The 18,273-nt window shown below is 34.7% G+C and overlaps 1 protein-coding gene across 10 annotated transcripts in view; it reads right to left on the bottom strand.

Annotated features, from left to right (window-relative positions):
* Positions 1-18,273, bottom strand: part of LOC121410846 (interaptin-like) — a 113,202-nt gene that overhangs the window by 9,699 nt on the left and 85,230 nt on the right. For 9 of the 10 annotated variants that reach the window (XM_041603169.1, XM_041603176.1, XM_041603173.1 and 6 more), the window contains 4 exons: positions 17,342-17,507; positions 16,172-16,446; positions 15,663-15,802; positions 8,774-8,962 (listed from right to left, as the gene is read on the bottom strand). In XM_041603169.1, the coding sequence (XP_041459103.1) occupies positions 8,774-8,962; positions 15,663-15,802; positions 16,172-16,446; positions 17,342-17,507 (770 nt within the window). The remainder of the gene's footprint in view (positions 1-8,773; positions 8,963-15,662; positions 15,803-16,171; positions 16,447-17,341; positions 17,508-18,273) is intronic. The other variant, XM_041603171.1, reaches the window with a different exon arrangement.

Below are 18,273 nucleotides of genomic sequence, written 5' to 3'. Positions count from 1 at the left end.
GGGGGGGGGGGGTTGCACCAGCCATATTTAATGTAACCAATGATTAAAAATGTTTGTTTTTTCAACATATAGGCCCATATTCTGAAGTTGGGTTTAACTTAAACTCAGGCTTAAAGTACGGATAGCCAATTGTTACATAAATCACTAACAGTAGAGATTCATACTTCAGCTGATTTGGCTCTCAAATCATTCATAATTGGCCAGGAAGAATAAGTAGATGATTGTCTTCACCATCGATGAATCAGGAAAGAGCACAGTAAACATAAAAAACATACAACTTAATAAAAATTTTGACACTTTTGGCTTCCTATAATTTTAGCACAGAGTTAGACCATGGTCTTAGTTAAACCTGACTTCAGAATATGGGCCTCAAAGTTTAAATAACTAAATAGGTTCTATGGGAAAGTTGCCTGAAAGATGTTATTCAGATTCATTCAAGAGCACTGGTAAATTGCTTCAAACAACATACAAACTGTTATTTGTAATAACCAGATTATAACTAATTAGAAATTATATTTCATGATGATCTCCACTTTGATTTAATTGATCATCATGACATTCACAACATATTGGATGCTGTTTCATGACATACTACCCAGTGGTGTACCTAGGATTTTCCACAGGGAAGGGGGGGGGGGGCAAAAAAAAGGTTTTCGAGCTCGTCGGGGGGGGGGGGGGCAGGGATACTTCCCTTGCATACGTCCCAGACTGCCCCCCCCCCGTAGGTACGCTAGTGATACTACTTTTACATAACATATGCTAGTAGAGAAAGAAAAAAGGTGGATGACTTTAAACTTGGCAGCTCAGAAGACAATACACTCTAATGAAAAAAACAATTACAGCTAAAAGCATATTGATTTATTTTCAAACTGCAAATTGATTCCTGTCAATAATACTTAACCAAAATTGATTTACATACAAACACAGGTACTTTGTTCAAGTTGTCCACTAATAAATACTAAGCAGGAATTTTAGAATGGAAATATCAATTTGCTTTTCTCTGAAATAAGAAATGATGTTTTTTATGTATTTGTTAGCATTAGTTCACAAGTTGCAAAAAAGTTTTGTTTCCTCTTGAATGATGTTAACATATAGAAAGAGACATATTTACAATGTAATTTAACAATTTCTGAATAAAATTTTCACCCAACAATTAAGAAAATAACCAGCGTTATATTTGTGTCTTGGCTTCTCTTGTAAGTGATCCGTTGATCCTGTCCTTTCCCCCTCCAGCGCCTTTCCCTTTAATCCGATCTAAGGTCCCAGGACACTCCTTGCACCTGGTAGCCGGTTGGTGTATTGAAAATGGTACAGTAAAAACAACAGATTTACACTGCCCTTCAGCAGGAACAAATATAAGAAAAAATTTTTAAATGCTACCTTTAAAATCATGTAGGTAATAGACTTCAGATAATATCTAAATTAAATATAACATATAATTGATAATTCATCTCTACACAAAGTGAAATATACTCTACAAAATCACATATCATGAACAAGGGCAAATATCTGGTATCACATTGAGACAAAATGCTTAGTCCAATATTAAACTGAGCTCCTGTGGTGTTTCACAAATGCAGAGCTTAGATCTGCTTCCTCCACTGAAAAATGCAAAAGTCTACAAACCTTGTTCCTGCCAACAGACACAAAATGTTTCGAAAAAGGTTCATCCAACATTTCACTCAGCAGTGTGGACACTCTAATTCAAGGAACACAAACTGACGTCAAACACCCAATGACCACATCTTTGTTCATTCCTTGGACGTTGGTCACATGAATATGTGTCACAGTAATCAATACTGGTGGCTCTTGAAACACTATACTATCCATGCCCAACGAATTTCAAGTATGGCGGGGCTAAATCATTCCCTACTGATAGCCCCTTGTTTTCTTTTTGTTGGTTGGTAATCGTATATCCCATTAATGTTCTTGTCTTGTTTAGCCCCTCAGGACATACTTTTGAATATTGTTATCATGTAATGATAACCCGATGGAACACATCCATACCAAGTTGAGACATTTCTTTCTGAATATTTACTAGATGAAGAACCTTGAAGGGACCAAGACACACGCAAGGGTAGACAGGATTCTACTCTCCTTGAGCTTTGTTCATTTCTTTCCATTACTCATTGATCATTTCATCTTTTTGTAGCTGTCTTACCGCAAGGTATTTCTCAGACTCCATTTCCATGCCCCCTTTATGACAGCTCTACTTTTAATCTTAAATAAAGGATTTAATTGTCATATTTGTTTCATAAAAATATCTCAACTGCATGGATATGAATGAGATCGCTTGTGGAAGGGGATCATATCCAAATGGCATGTCTGTTTTATTTTCAAGATCTATCTACTAGTCTTCGTCATACATCCAGGTCAATGCACTGCATTTTTTCAATAGAAACAATACAAAAAATTGTATTTTCTCATTTCACTGTCTCAAACTTTTCGCATATTATAGAACAAAGTTGATAAAAAATAAATCATGCAATGATTTTTAGGAAGGTCAAAGCATAATTGCATCACAAAAGAGAAAAAGGGAATTTCCCATCAAGGAGAAAACATCAATAAATTATAAAATTGCAATAAAGGGTAACAAGAATTTTAATAGCATTTCATTGGGAGATAAAAATGCATTGAGCGATAAATAATATCATCAAGGTTCCTGTCTCTCCTTCAATAGTATATTTCACAACAAGTTTAACAAACAACCATTTTTTCTTACTATTGATTCAAATTTACAAACCTCAATGATATCAAAGACAATTGCAGTTGACAAGATGCTGTACTAAAAAAGATAATGTGGAAATTGGTAAAGCATGGCAGGCTTTAGCATACAGTAATGGAAGGAGAAAGAGTGAAGGTAGTAAAGATATATTTCAAAATGACTTAATAAGATTGTAGCGGTATTTCAAAGCAGGCCAATCAATTCGTCAATTCGTATAAGCCCATTAAGCCTCAAATAAAGGTAACAGCATTTTAGTGACATCATTTTCTCTGAACATCCCGATGTCTGGTTACATTATGCAGATGCTGAACTGGAGGCAAACTTGGCGCACCTATTTTAAGCACAAAAGGAGTCCAAGTGCAGAGGAATCAGACTTTTATCCTATCACGCCAAACTGATTTTGATTTGATAAAGATGTGGCTATGAACTGGTGGGTGGATGTAATAAGCCATGCTGTCACAATCCTTTCCGTTTTCCCGCTATTCATCCATCTCAACGACCAGCAAACTGTCTTAATCTAATAGACTGAAGCAATATGACCATGAGAGAAAGATGGGAAGAGAGAAGGGACAGAGGGGAAGAGAAGAAGAGGAACATGTAAATTGTAGAGAGATAAAGAAAGAGGAAATTTGACAAGTATAGATGCCAGGGTCCATTTCAAATGATGATGGTGATATAAGGTGCATAAATGGATCAAAATGAGGAAAGGAGGACAAGACCAGAATGACACACGGAATACTGAATACACCGACGCCTCAATGGAGCAGGCCAACATACGAGGGAGGGAGAGGGAGAGAGAGTAGGAGGAAGGGAAAAGGCAGGGGGGAAAAACAAGGAGGGGAAGAAAAAAGCCAGATACATGTACATGTAGATAGAGAAAAGGGGAAGGAGAAGAAAAAGGGTGGTAGGTTTGTAGTTTGGAAATGGAATATGAGACATTAAGAGCTATATCGAATGAAAAATTAAGAATCTTATTCACCGTCCTTGTTTTTGGCACAAATGCAAAAGAAACCAATGTTATTTTATGAGCTACAGTACTGTACTGTATATGCTGTAAATAAGCACAGATGATGCCCAAGCTACATTACAAACACAAAATCTAACAGCCAAATTTACAAAACAAAGGTAGCGTTAATAATCTGGAAGCAAGCTTTAGCCAGAGTGAAAAGGATGTACTTCAGCAAGACCCTAAAACAAAACAAACAAAACCCTCTAGTGAAGAAAAGATAATAACATTATACACAACAGAGGGAAAGAAAGAGAGAGGAAGATAGATGGAGGGAGAGGGAAAGAGGGAGAGAGAGAGAAGAGGAGGTAGAGGGAGATCATGGGCATGAATGAATGGGGGAAATAATCGGGAAGCAATAAAGAAATGTAAAAGCAATGGAAATAAAAAGTAGATGGGACTGTATACTTGGAAACCAAGTCTTTCATATGACGTGGCAGCAGAATAGACAATATTGTACTGTAGCCATGGTAAACTTCTGTCATCAAAACCTAATATTGTACAAATGTCAATGCAAGAAGGGTGTTACTCCATCTGTATTACGATGACTCTTTATTGATTTGTCTCTCAGCTGATGATTATGACCTCTTGAATTTTTTTTTTTGCAAGGTGGCATCAAAATCCAAGAAGTAGTGGAATCAATCAAAGGACAAGTTGCGTACATTATAGGTACATGGACCAGCATTCTCTCTTTAACTTCCCATAAATCCTAGAGTAAAATGCATGTTTATTCATGTTTATTTCTTAACTAGTTCTTTACTCCCACATACATTACATAGAAATTTAGAATGAATTTAGAATGAATATTGGTCAATAATTTCACATATATTGAATCTTCCATCAATGAGTATTAAATTTCAATGAAAGAATCTCATGCATTGAATTGAATAAGATAAATGTCTATCAAATTCAGTTTTATCATTAGGAATATAGGTAAATGGGGAGGGTAGGATTATGGAAGATATGGATCGATTGCTGGGAATTGTACATGTATGTAAAAATTGAAAGAAAAAGAGAGCAAGCTATGACAAAGATATGAAGAAAAACATACTTATATTAAAGAGAAAGAGAAGGAAAGAGATGTGAAAGAGAATATTAAAGGGGTTATGAAGCATTATTGAATGGATAATATTCAAATAATAAAAAAATGAATGAATAACGAAATCATAAAAGAATTAAAGGAAGCGAGAGAGAGAGGGGGCAGGGGGGACAAGAAAGACAAAGAGAGAGAGAGAGTCAGGAAGAAAATAGGACATGGAATCAAAGGGGTAATAATGAAATGCCTGATAAAGCAACATTACAAAGTAATGGTTAGGGTTAGAGTAGAGAGTGCAGAAAAGTAGAGTGGCAGCAAAAGAGACAAAGAAATGGAAAAGAGACAAACAAGACAGTGAGATATACAGGAGGGTAAAGGATAGAGAAATGCTGCACTGGCCATGAGAGATTTGAAGTTGGTTTCATCTAAATCTAATCTGTCTACCTCTTGAGACAATTCTGATGAATATGGTTTAGATGAGAGTCAAGAAGGCGTGTGGAATTTCAATATAATGCCTGATAAACTTGCTATACAAGCGACCATAAGGGGGGGGGGAGCTTCAGCACTAAATGCACTCAATGGTAAAGTGCGCACACTTGCACATTAGATTTATCTGCCCTTTCATTCAAAAGGTGAGTAAAGAAAAAGTTTAAGATTCATTTAGGAGTACCAAATCTAACAGGGTCGATCCATGGGAGTAATTCAATAACTACACATAGTACAGACTTTCAACAGTCTTGAGCTACATGTATGTTCAAGTAAGCATTGCATTATATCTAAAGAAAAAGTAATGTGAGGATTTAATGTGATAAAACAACAACTGTGTACATGACCACACAATATTTACAAGAGCCAAAACATTTAATCATGCATCACTGCATAGTTACTTTAATGAAAATAACATGTTAACATCTACTACAGATATATGCAGATTTCTGACTAGGGATTAGCATAGGGATTTAATAAAACAACAAAGATCAATATTAATGATGTGAAATTGAAGATGGGAGGGAAGAAGGGGAGGGGAAAGGTGGATAAAAGATAGCGTGAGGGGAGGGGTGAGTAGGAGTGAACCAATGTTATTTATATGTAGATAGATAAAGAAAAGGCATTCTTGAAGAGAGATCTACTGCCCCATTTGCAAATGGAAGTAAGTAAAAAAAATTGTAAAAGAAAAAAATACAGTACATGTTCACTCTATACATTCTGTAGTACGATAACATTTTCATTGATTTCTTTTTGAAATACATCTAACTTGGTAGGTAGTCCAATAGATACGTACATATAATCGAACCAATTAGAAATAATGGTCAAATGAAACAGATAAAGAAATCAGCTGGAAATGACAGGCTGACTAAAAGTTCTTTTGAATTATGTAGTACATAAATTTTTAATTGGATAGTTTAATATAGCAAGCACAAGCTATACAAAAATATATGAATTAATAAGATATGGATATATATTTTTTTTCACTGAAAATTAAATTAATGAAGAAAAAATAGATATCGAATTCAGTCAACAATAAGGGTAAAGATCAAAGGGTTGCATTATATATGCATGCTTTTTAACAGATAATCTTTCCATAGCATTACAAAGCGTGTCCTTGAATTTGTACTGTCTGGCCAGTATGCTTATAGCAATCAAGTAAAAGTGTTTTGATCACTTTGCAGAAGGAAATTGATCAATTATTAACCTTGCTGATTTATTCATTTCATCATTACAATAAGCCAGTTCACAGTTAGCCCATGACAAACTTTTCTCAAATGACATTTCCCATTTTTCATTACGATGAGCACTAACACTTTCAATTGAAGATGTTGCATTTGCTTTCATGTGGTATTTAAATTCTATGAAAGAAAGACAAGGTGACCTGAATAGTATGCCAATGATCATATTTCAAAATTGTTTGTGGTATTGTCTGCTTTTGGCAAATTGATTTTTCTTTGGGCTACTGTCAAATAACGATTAACTCTTTGTTACTCTCCAGTGAATGTGATGAAAATAGTCACAAATGCTCACGTCGGTGAATTTGAAATCAACCTCGATGATTATCTAAACTTCCTTTTTTCTGTGACAAGTGAGAAAAGATTTATTGAAATAAGATGCAATGTACAATCCATTTGATCTATTTCTCCAAGTTGAAATAATATTGAAATTTTCTTGGAACACTTGGTGGATATTCTTTCTAATGTATTCTTGAAAGTCATTTAAATGTGTGAAGATTAGGTAGATCCCTTGATTTAAATTCAGCTTTGAACACTAAAGCTCATGTAAAATACATGGATCTCGGGATGCCTTTCTATTCCTTGTATTGTTCGTCTTTCTCACTTTCATCTAAAATTGATCATTACAGGATCTTATCAAACACCCATGACTATGTATGACTTACAATGACTAATAGTTATGCATTAAGATACATTTTCTACCCCAATTAATGCTGCTTTCATCTCTCTCATCACAAATAATTTCTCTCCACTTTCAACTTTGTTGCTCAAAATTAATTCTTTGATAATGCACTAATGGAACATAGCATTAACTTACTATAATTTGCCTTAAAAGCCAAATAACTGACTCATTTCAATGCCGAACATGACGCAATGTGTCATTCAAATAGTAGGACATCAATAATAGATAGGCTTTTAAGACTGCGGTGTACAGTACTATTACATTCAAAAGTAATTAATAAAATGCTACTTCAATACAATTAGCACTTCTTGTCAATATTAGAAAACAACTAGTTATCAACCATCAATATTTTTAAGAATAATTCTAAAATATGCAGTAATCTAAATATTAAAAAAAGACTTAATCATGTAAACATGCTTTTTATAATAAAAAATGCAAATATTGTCTTATGCGACACTTTCTCAAAGGAAAAAAAGTATAATGTGAATAACTAAAAATGTCCTTATGATTGTCAATATCATACTCAATCATACATGCTCCATGAACATATATTGTCATCATAGGGAATCTAATCTAACCAAACAAATTTTTTTAGAGTAAAAGGAAATAATCAAAGAAGTAGATATCAAACTTATTTTAAAAAATCTGATTACACCATTAGAAATTTATAATACTATATAAGTTGTCATTAGCAAATACATCTCAGCCTTTCATATTTGCCATGTATATTTAGGTCATGTCATTAAATGGCATCTCTCTTCATTCACTCTTACAAATCAGTTTGCACATTTTATCAGGCAGGTACTTTCAAGTCTAATTCTTGATGAATATTTTACTCTAAACATACTTCCCACCCTTCTCCTATTTTTCTCACCCTCCCTCTCTTTTGGACTCTTTTCCTTTCTTGTATTTTCCTTTTCTCTCTCTCCCTCTCTCTTACCCACTCTCATATACATCATCTCTCTCTCTCTATCTTTACAATATTTTAATTATATGTAGACCTTGAACTAATATTAAGCAGTCATTGCCTATCTACACTTAAGTGCATTGTTCACAGTGTTGCAAACCTAATCAAAGTCCATGTGCTTCCAATTAAGATGGGTGCATGCTGCCCATATCATTCACACATAACCCAAATAACCATAACCAGCAAACACGGTAAACCGATACTATGACTTTAATACATGTAAAATTAATATTACATTCCCCAGTTACTGGCTGTTTCCCCGCTGGCCAAACATTCATAATGTAGTGGGGATAAAAGAAATGTTGTGTGTCCAATGGGTGTAAGATGTGATTAGAGGAATATATCAGTAGTGTTAGTTTGACAATGTTTAGGGATCCTGTATATCTCTGAAGTCTATACATTCCATTATATCATGTGATTAGAGAAAATACCTCAGTAACAGGAGCCCTTCATCTCTTAGATCAATTTATCCTGCTGTTGTACTGTTCTTTATCAAGAAACTTATTGCTTGACTCCATAATTTGGATCCATTTCATCATCTTACAAACATTAAAAACGTAACTGAATAATGCCAATAAACACAAAATAATAATAAAAAAAAAGATTTAGAAAATTAAGGAATGAATGACTCACTAGATTCACCAGTGTCTTTGCCAGTCCTGTTATCATCTTCCTCATTATTATTAGATGGGACTTTGATGGGTGGGAGGGGCTGACTCATTTGAAGAGCGCCCTCACTTCTTGACCTTCCATGAGGACCTGCACTAGATGATGTCTGAGGTGGTGGTGATCTGGGTGTGGTCTGGCCCTTTTCTGCTTCACCTGATGGTATACAAAAGAGAAAATGTCACTCTTTGCAATAAAATTTAATGATGGCTCTACGTGTAGGAGATAATACTGCCATCAACATGTAGTAAAAAATAATTTTATAAATTCAGATTTGTGCAACCCCCCAACAAATTAATTATTCATATATAAACTGTCTACAAGAAAGGCTTACAACACTCCTTAATATAATTTCATTATTTACCAGTATTTAACACCTACTAATTGAATTATATACACAATTTTTTTTTCTCCAAATCCCTTAGAGATAAAGCTTACACAATGAGTGGTAAGGGGTAATTCACCTTAAACATTTTTGTCTTTAATAAAGGCACAACATAATAATGTCACTAAACCCAAGATTATGACTTCAGTGTCTTGTGATAAGGTACATTTATGCCAATAATTAAGAATATATTTAACAAGTCATGCACAAATAAAGTTAAGAAAACAAATCAGCAAATATATGTTGGACAAATGCCATATAAGAGATATAAATATGCATGTGGTCTCGAGATTACAGAGAATGGACTGTACTGCAAAATCCTCACTGGAGCATGATACTACAAATAAACTTGGCTTGGGGAAAGTGCTACTGGCATCTATACATGGACCTTCACTAAATATCTATCTTTTGTAATATTATACTGACTGACTGCTGATCAGACAAGTTCAACAGCAAATATAGAAACAAATTCATATCTTTCTTTCTCTGACAAGCACTATATCAAATGAAACCCTATCATGCTACATTCAAGAAATAGGTCATCAATTCAAGTAATGAAATTCATGGAATCTGAACCGATCGCATCCAATCCAATGCACTACTGATCCCGAATGGTAGATATTCCATCAGTGCAAAAGAACAACAATAAGAAATAACACTGCTCCCATCGATATCGGTAATAATCTAACAATCACACAAATATGGAATCCTTTTAATTTGATTAAACAATTCTTGGAGTGATGAGACGGGGATGTGACATGGTTGGAATATCCCAAGGGATTGAGAGGAACACATCGATGGAGGTCGGAAAGAAGGGGGGAAATGGGAGTAGGAGATGCAAATATGAAGAGGGAACTTGGTATGGATTGACAAGTAGAACACTTGGTTGAAACACAAACACAAATATATGCACTTCATCTCATTTGGACTACTCATCATTCCATTTACCTTTGCAAAGAAGAGTTGATGAGATATATTTCAAAGCAGTCAGGTGGAAAGGTGTAAGGTACACAGAGGTAGAGAGAGAAACGAGTGTGTTATTGTGGGTGCAAAAGAACACAAAAAAAATATGAAAGTAGCAAAGAGGATGAAGAACAATGAAGATAGAGAAAGAGAAGAAAAAGAGTCAGTGGAGAATAAGTACAAGGAGTGAGAGATTGGCTGAAGAAAGTTCAAGAAACATATTGAAACTTGAAAGAACAGGAATACGGAGAAGGGAGAAGAGGAGATAAAAGTACAAATACTTATAGAAGAAAGATAGAGAAGAAAAATGTAACAAAGGATGATCCTCATTGAAAAGAAAACCCCTCTATCTGATGGCATCATAAATTTCCTTCATGATGCAAAATAACCGATTAAAAGATATGTCTTTTATTGCTAGAGTGTAACAGCAAATGAAAGACAAAGGACAGACTCATATGACATTTGAAATTACAGCGAAGTGAAGTCTGACACACACATTTCTTATTCAGATAACAAGACCAAAAATATTAAAATATTAAAATATTATTTTGAGAAAAGTGCAGCCCCCGAATAAAACTCAATCCAGGTATGAGTGAAATTTACTGAAGCTGAATGCACAATGAAAATTAGCCTATCCAACCCTTCAGTCCCCAGGCAGTCTTTGATATTTGACACCAACTTCTTCAGCTCACAATTTCCGGTTCTTTCTTGATCATGAAAAATTGACTTGATAAATATTTCGCAGCCAATATCATGGGCTTTGCATAGTGTTGATTTATTAATGAACTTAATTGTTATGGCGATGAATAGGCCTGCAGTGAGCTTGGCTTTAAATGATGTCACCTTACTATTCGAGCAATTACGTTAGTCCTTAAAACAGTTAAATGGATCAACCAAAATGGGTCACTACCTAATTTATATATAAAATGCATTGTATGAGAATAAATTATAGAATAAATGGCATGCAATGCATTATACATGTACATTCTTTTTATATTTCACAAATTCTGATATTATCTGTATCACACTTATACATGTATCCATTAATGAATTGTTTTCACTGCTTATCAAAAATGGCGAATGAAAATGGTAGAGGGTACTCTAGAACCTGACATTCAGCTAGTACTTGGGCCATATTTGATAAAAAGTGATCTGATTTCAATCAATTATCTGTCACTCTGACACTGATCTCAAATAGTTTCCCGCCCATGATCGCGGTTAATCTCTAAGTTTAATGTATTGGTATAAAAAAAACTTCATTACTCTAAAATACTGGTATTAATCAAATCATTTCCTCTGATGAAGTGCAATTAAGCCATAGTTATGATTGAAAGTAAGATTAAGTTTACAGTTAGTTTATTCTTCAAGAAGTGGGACTCTGACTGAATGACAACAAACATCTAAAATAGTCGAAATATAAAATCAAATAGCCAAAAGTTGTTATATCTCAATCATTATCATTTCCATATGTTCATTATTTTTATAAAATTTATCTGTACACAAACCTAAAACCAATTTTATCACACTAGCACGTGTACTAAATCAACTTGATAATTAAGGAAGCAATATTCTTATCACCAGAGTGATTCCAAACTATTTACTGTTGCCATTAAATAATGCAAAAGCAAAGAACCAAAAACTAACTTGGTATTCATTGTAATCTATCACACATTTTAAACACTGAAATATGAATCACTGAAATGATTAAGTCACCCTTATTTTGGGGGGTGAATGCACCTATAAGTATAATGTAAGTAACATCTCCAGGCTTGACCTTTCATAAAGTGGGCGTATTTTTCTCATAACGACCATGTTTGTTGCTTGTTTCTTTGATAATATAAGCCTTTGTGACATGTTCTCTTTAAGATAAAATTAGGTGTTGAGTGGATAAGAGCAGGCTGATTACTGTTTCCTTGCTTATGAGTTATGCCTAATTGAGAGTAAATCCACATTCTATATAATTTTGTTTTCAATGCCAATCAACCTTCTTTCAGTTAAGCTGCCTGTATGGGCAATTTACAAAAATAAATAACTATTCAATACCTAATATTTCTTTAATCCAAATCCACCCAAATGACAAAAAAAAATCTTTTTTTTTCTGGAATAGGTGGACCTTTAAAATATTGTTTATTTACAGGCAAATGGAAGGAAATAATTTTAACTCTCTCTGGAATCAAGTGACTAAAATACAGCATCCAGATATCTGTAATTAAATTCATAACAAAAAAGCTAACCTTGAAACAAATATTGAGTTTACTAAGTATATAAATCTTGACTTTAGGTATTGGTTAACATTACAGAGGTCTAGCGAAGGACATATAGGGAACAATTTTTATTTTAATGGCATCCAATCTTGGAATGCTCTTCCTAATAAAGTAAAAGCAGTTAAAATATTTTCTCAATTTAAGAGTGCATTAAAGAAGCACCTAAAACTGAAAGCTACTTGAGAGCAATATAAAAAATCACACATTTTGTACAGTTGGTTTCTAGTATTGTAAATAATGTAGGGTATGTTAAAATATAATCTTGTTTCACATATTAGGAGGATTGTTGTTTGCTTCAGATGTTTGCATATTATTTGACTGATGGATATGTATGTATGTATTTTACATTTTTTAAAACCCTATTCCAGTACTCGTAGTTTACACTTTTTGTTACAATATGTTAACGTTTTATACCAACTACAGGACCCCATTTGAAATAAGCCTTTCGGCTTTAATGGGCTATCCTGTCACGGTATTCTTCAGTTTCATTGTAATCGCCTGTGATATTCTTGACGAATAAAATCAATCAATCAATCAATCAATCATAGTATTGTTCATATAGATTAAAAAGAACAGGATGAAAAACATATCCATGAACACGCTCTCAAAATATCTGTGATGGGTCATCTTCACATATGCATTTTTTGTAGAGCTATTTCAGGAGCAATTTTTTTGGCTTCATTTTTACAAAAAAAAATCACAGATTGTTAAAATTGTGACCTTTTAAAAATTTGAATCAATGTTAACAATATCTTTCAGATGTTTTTTATTCTTTTACATGTAGTTCATACAGTAGAAATGCATGTCAAAACCAATAGAGGTACTGTCATCATTTCTGCCCCTCAAACAAGTTTCTGCTACAACAGACAGGTACAATCCAACTAACAGTGTCAATGTGAAGCAATCAAATTCATGCCTCAGACAAAAATATGTGTGTTTGACATTTAGCTGTATAGAGTATACTCTTCCACTATGCCCTTAAGATAAAGTTTGCCATTCGCACTCGTGCAGGGAGACCGATGATTAAATTTTCCTAATGCAACATCAATTCTATCTATGGCACTGGGTGGACAAATGGTGATGTTTACATTTTTAATTTCTTATCTGATTTGCTCTGCTGCATTTAAAGATATTGCTTTTTCATCTGGAGGCTTTGTCAGATTTATTGAATTTGTCAATATTAAAAGGACATCGCCAGAGGGAACACGGCCAGATAACAATGAAAAGGGAGGACAAAGAAGCTGAGAGAAATGATATCGGGAAGTATGATGAAGGGGAAATGGGTGGCAGACAGGCAGGATTAGGATCAGGATGGGAGGAGGAAGAGTGGAAGAATGGGAAGAAGGAAAGAATGAAAAAAGGGAGAAGCGAACACTAGGAGTGAAAATGTGTGATTGGTAGAAGATGGGATAAGGACATCCCCTGAAGGAAAACAGCCTTAGGAACAATACAAAGAAAGGAAACAAAGAGCGAAGGGAGTTGAGAAGAACACAGAGTGTGATGAAGGGAAATAGATGGTAGACAGGTAGGACTTAGAATGAGGGTGGGAGGAAGAAGAGTAGAAACAAGTGGAATGCCTCTGGCCGTCTCACCTGCATCACACGATTCAACAAAGCAGCAGTGCTGACTTTGAAAACTACTATAACTCGCACAAAATGTTCAGTGATACTCGGTTACTCTTATTTCCATGTTTTATGAACTAGACCAATACACTTTACAGAGATAGGATGGTAATTCAACAAATACCCCCAATGTGGCCAAAGTTCATTGACCTCACATGACCTTTGACCTTGATCATGTGACCTGAAACTTGCACAGGATATTCAGTCCTACTTGATTACTCTTATGTCCAAGTTTCAAAAGTCAGATCAATAAACTTGCAAAGTTATGATGGTAATTCAACAAATACCCCCATTATTACCAAAGTTCATTGACCTTTGACCTTGGTCATGTGACCTAAAATGCACACAGGATGTTCAGTGATACTTGATTACTCTTATGTCCAAGTTTTATGAACTAGACCAACATACTTTCAAAGTTATGATGGTAATTCAACAAATATCCACAATTCGGCGAAAGTTTATTGACCCTAAATGACCTTTGACCTTGATCATGTGACCTGAAACTTGCACAGGATGTTCAGTGATACTTGATTACTATTATGTCCAAGTTTCATGAATCAGACCCAAAAACTTTTAAAGTTTTGATTGTAATTCAATAGATACCCCCAATCGGCCAAAGTTCATTGACCTCAAATGACTTTTGACCTTAGTCATGTGATGTGAAACTCATGCAGGATGTTTGGTGATACTTGATTAACCTTATGTCCAAGTTAAATGACCGAGGTCCATATATTTCCTAAGTTATGATGACATTTCAAAAACTTAATCTCAGGTTAAGATTTTGATGTAGATTCCCCCAACATGGTCTAAGTTCATTGACCCTAAATGACCTTTGACCTTGATCATGTGACATTAAAAACTCTATTAGGATGTTCAGTAATACTTGATTAACCTTATGGCCAAGTTTCATGAACTATGTCCTTCTAAGTTATGATGTCATTTCAAAAACTTAACCTCAGGTTAAGATTTGATGTTGACGCCGCCGCCGTCCGGCGTCGCCGTCGGAAAAGCGGCGCCTATAGTCTCACTCTGCTATGCAGGTGAGACAAAAAGGGAGGATGGAGAAAGAGGATCGATAAGAAGTGAGAGGGTGAAAATGGGAATGTATTTAAAAAGGAAAATGGGGTAAAAAAAAGAGTAGAGGATGAAATGGGGTGGAATGAGTTTCGAATAGAAGGAAAGAAGGTAGGTAGAGTGACATAGAAAGATGAGAGAAGGAAAGAGAATAGGAGGAAAGGAAAGACAAAAAATGGGACATATGAAAGGATGAATGAGGAAGAGTTGGATGAGGACAGTATCAGGTGAGAAGGAAAGAAAGTACAAGTAGGTGGAAGAAGACAAATGATCAGGCAACTACTAAAAATGTGAGATGAGATGTTAGAGAAAGAATAGATGAAAGAAGTTGAAAATATAAGAGAAATAAACAACAAGAACATCTTAATTTCCAAGTAATGTATCATACAAATCTGATCACAATTTATGAGACAGAAAATATGTTAATACTGCTCCTAACAACACAACAATTTTCAAATAACAACCTACACACTTGAACTATAACACACTTTTAAACGCAATCCATTCACGAAAAGCGTACGACCATAATAAACTGAAAAAAAACTTACTTGAGGAGTTGGGCCTTGATGGTCGAAGATTCGGCACAGGAGGATGTGTAGACGGCCTTGCTATTGTCACATATGATCTAACACTGCTATTGGCTGCATTCACCAGACGATCATTGCTTAGCAGAGCTTTGGTTGCAGCTCTGTTAACAGATAACACAATGAAAGAGAAAGTGTTTAGTAAACTTTAGATCTATTGCATTGTTTGTGAGATCATGTTTAACAAGATTACAAGTAAAATCTTACACTGATCCTCAAATAGTCACCCAGCAATTTTTCTTCACAACATGTACAAAGATTGCTACTTTTTTTTATCAATTCACTTTTTCTAAATGTCTGTTAAGAGATTTAACCATCTAGTGATGACAGAGATTGCAACTTGGAAATGCAATGAAGTTGTCTGAAATTTTTAGTTGTCTGCATATCGACATAAATACCACACTTCCTATGTTCCTGAATTACACTGATTTACTAAACCTTATCTAAAAACAAACAAACTTGTCAATACTCACGAGACAGTGTTTTGACCAATCAGGAGTCTGTTCACGTCAAGCTCAAGGAGACGGGGTGTGGTCATGAAGTTTAACCTCCCTGTCAGTCCTCCCCCTACAGTTCCTGTCCCTTCTCCTCCTTGGGTAGGTATTGAAGTGTTCATAGACCACATGGGTTGGGGAACCTCCCCTACCATCTGTACAGCAGACCCCTTAAGGGATGCCCCTCCATTTGGAATATGGCCCGAGGTGTATAGACGATGAGCATCGCCTCCTCCTGGGGTACCAGATGAAGTCTGAAAAGAATCAAAGTGGCTGTTGTAATTTTGTCTATTCTCGAACGAGGTAATTAACATCATTTGATCATACATTCAGTGTTCAACTTCATTAAAACGGATTTATTATGAACTAGTATCATGATTTTTTTTTTCTACTTTATATTTAGAGAAGACAGGGGTGGGGGGCTTGAATATGCTTTCCAGTACACAATTAAGGGAAACCAAATCTTACATACAAAAAACATCTCATTCATGTTTGATTTTACTTACATTTTTTTTTATTGCAGCTGATTCAATAATATGTTATAATAGACATGAGTTCCAAGAAGACTGTAAAATATGGGTAAGACTACATCATTTAATGACAGTTAAAGCACTTAGTTCAAGTACTTAATGTTTGTTGAATACAAACTATCAGATTCATCAGCTAGAGCATGAGCAATATCACGTACATGGTACAAAGTACTGCTTCTCATTAGTAACCAAATCATTTCACGAAAATTCTCATCTCCTCTAGCACATAAAAAACAAGTACGTTCTCAATGACAGTGTCAAGGACAATTTAAAGACCAATTCCCACCTAGTCAAGCAAAGCAGTGAATATTTAATCCTACATGAATAGAAATGTATGGCATATTACTGATGGTATGTAGTAGTAGTAGTAGTAGTAGTATTAGAAGTAATAGTAGTTGAAGTAGTAGTAGTACTTATAGTGGTAGTTAGTGGTTTAGACATAGCACAAGTGAGAAAAGAAGATTCATACATTCTTATTATCATCAAAAATAAAATCTACATTGAAAATGATGCAGTGAGTCTGATGGTCATAACAATCAATTTTGGGGATTCCATAGTCATACCAAATTTGTTTAAGTAAACTTTGATGAATGATGATTGGTAATGTTTGAATACATACTCTTGTGCCTGGTCTGTAGCCTGCCTTGGTTCCTTGGTTGGCAGGGGTAGGAGCAGGAACAACTGTAAATGGGGTGCCTTTCCTTTCCTCTGGTGTTATGGGTCTTAATAAACGCTTGGGTGGTTGATAGCTGGACAGTTTGCTTTGATAATGGGGCTGGAATCCTCTGGGCAATCCCCCCAAAAAAGAATATGAGAGATTAATAAGTAACAATTCAAATATGTTTGGTCAAATAACCCCACCCCTATACACACCCACACACACCCCCATACAGGCTTTCTCTTCCATCTCTATTCCCTATATACATTTCAGAATCCTGCATACATATTAAACATCTCAATCCAATGGAATTTGTCTTTTGTTAAAAGACATAAAACTATTTGCTTATTCAAATTTAAATGGAATTTAATGACGAAAGTCTATTAAGCAATTTAAAAGTGTGATTGAAGTAATGGGGATGGATCAGAATGCATGGGAACTAGAATATCCTCAACAGATTTACGTAAAATGCCAAGATACATATAGAACACCTGGATAAGTATGGATTATGTCACCCAGATTCTTACTGAATCCTTTCGCTCCACTTAATTATTCAAGGTAATCTGGCTGACAGCTTTCATCAAATATTAAGTGGCCTCTAAGAAATAAATTCAGATGACTTTTACAAGGATTACCAAAGTATGTAGGTGACTTTCTTGCAATTAGGCCAACCAATCAAATTGTAAACAGATTATGATACAAACAATGAATAAATAATGCATATGTAAAATACCAAAAGCACACTACCTCTGCAGGATCTACGGACAAGTTGAAATAATCAACCTATATCTATTTCATTTCATTCCTATATCATTTTATTTCTACTCATTCTAATCTTTATTCTTATACATTTTCATACCAGAATAATATCTTGTCAGGTAGTGTGACATCTA

Source organism: Lytechinus variegatus, chromosome 3, assembly GCF_018143015.1.
Source record: "Lytechinus variegatus isolate NC3 chromosome 3, Lvar_3.0, whole genome shotgun sequence".
Lineage (NCBI taxonomy): Eukaryota > Metazoa > Echinodermata > Echinoidea > Temnopleuroida > Toxopneustidae > Lytechinus > Lytechinus variegatus.
The sequence above is the reverse complement of the archived record's forward strand: the minus strand, read 5'-3'. Positions and strand labels throughout refer to the sequence as shown.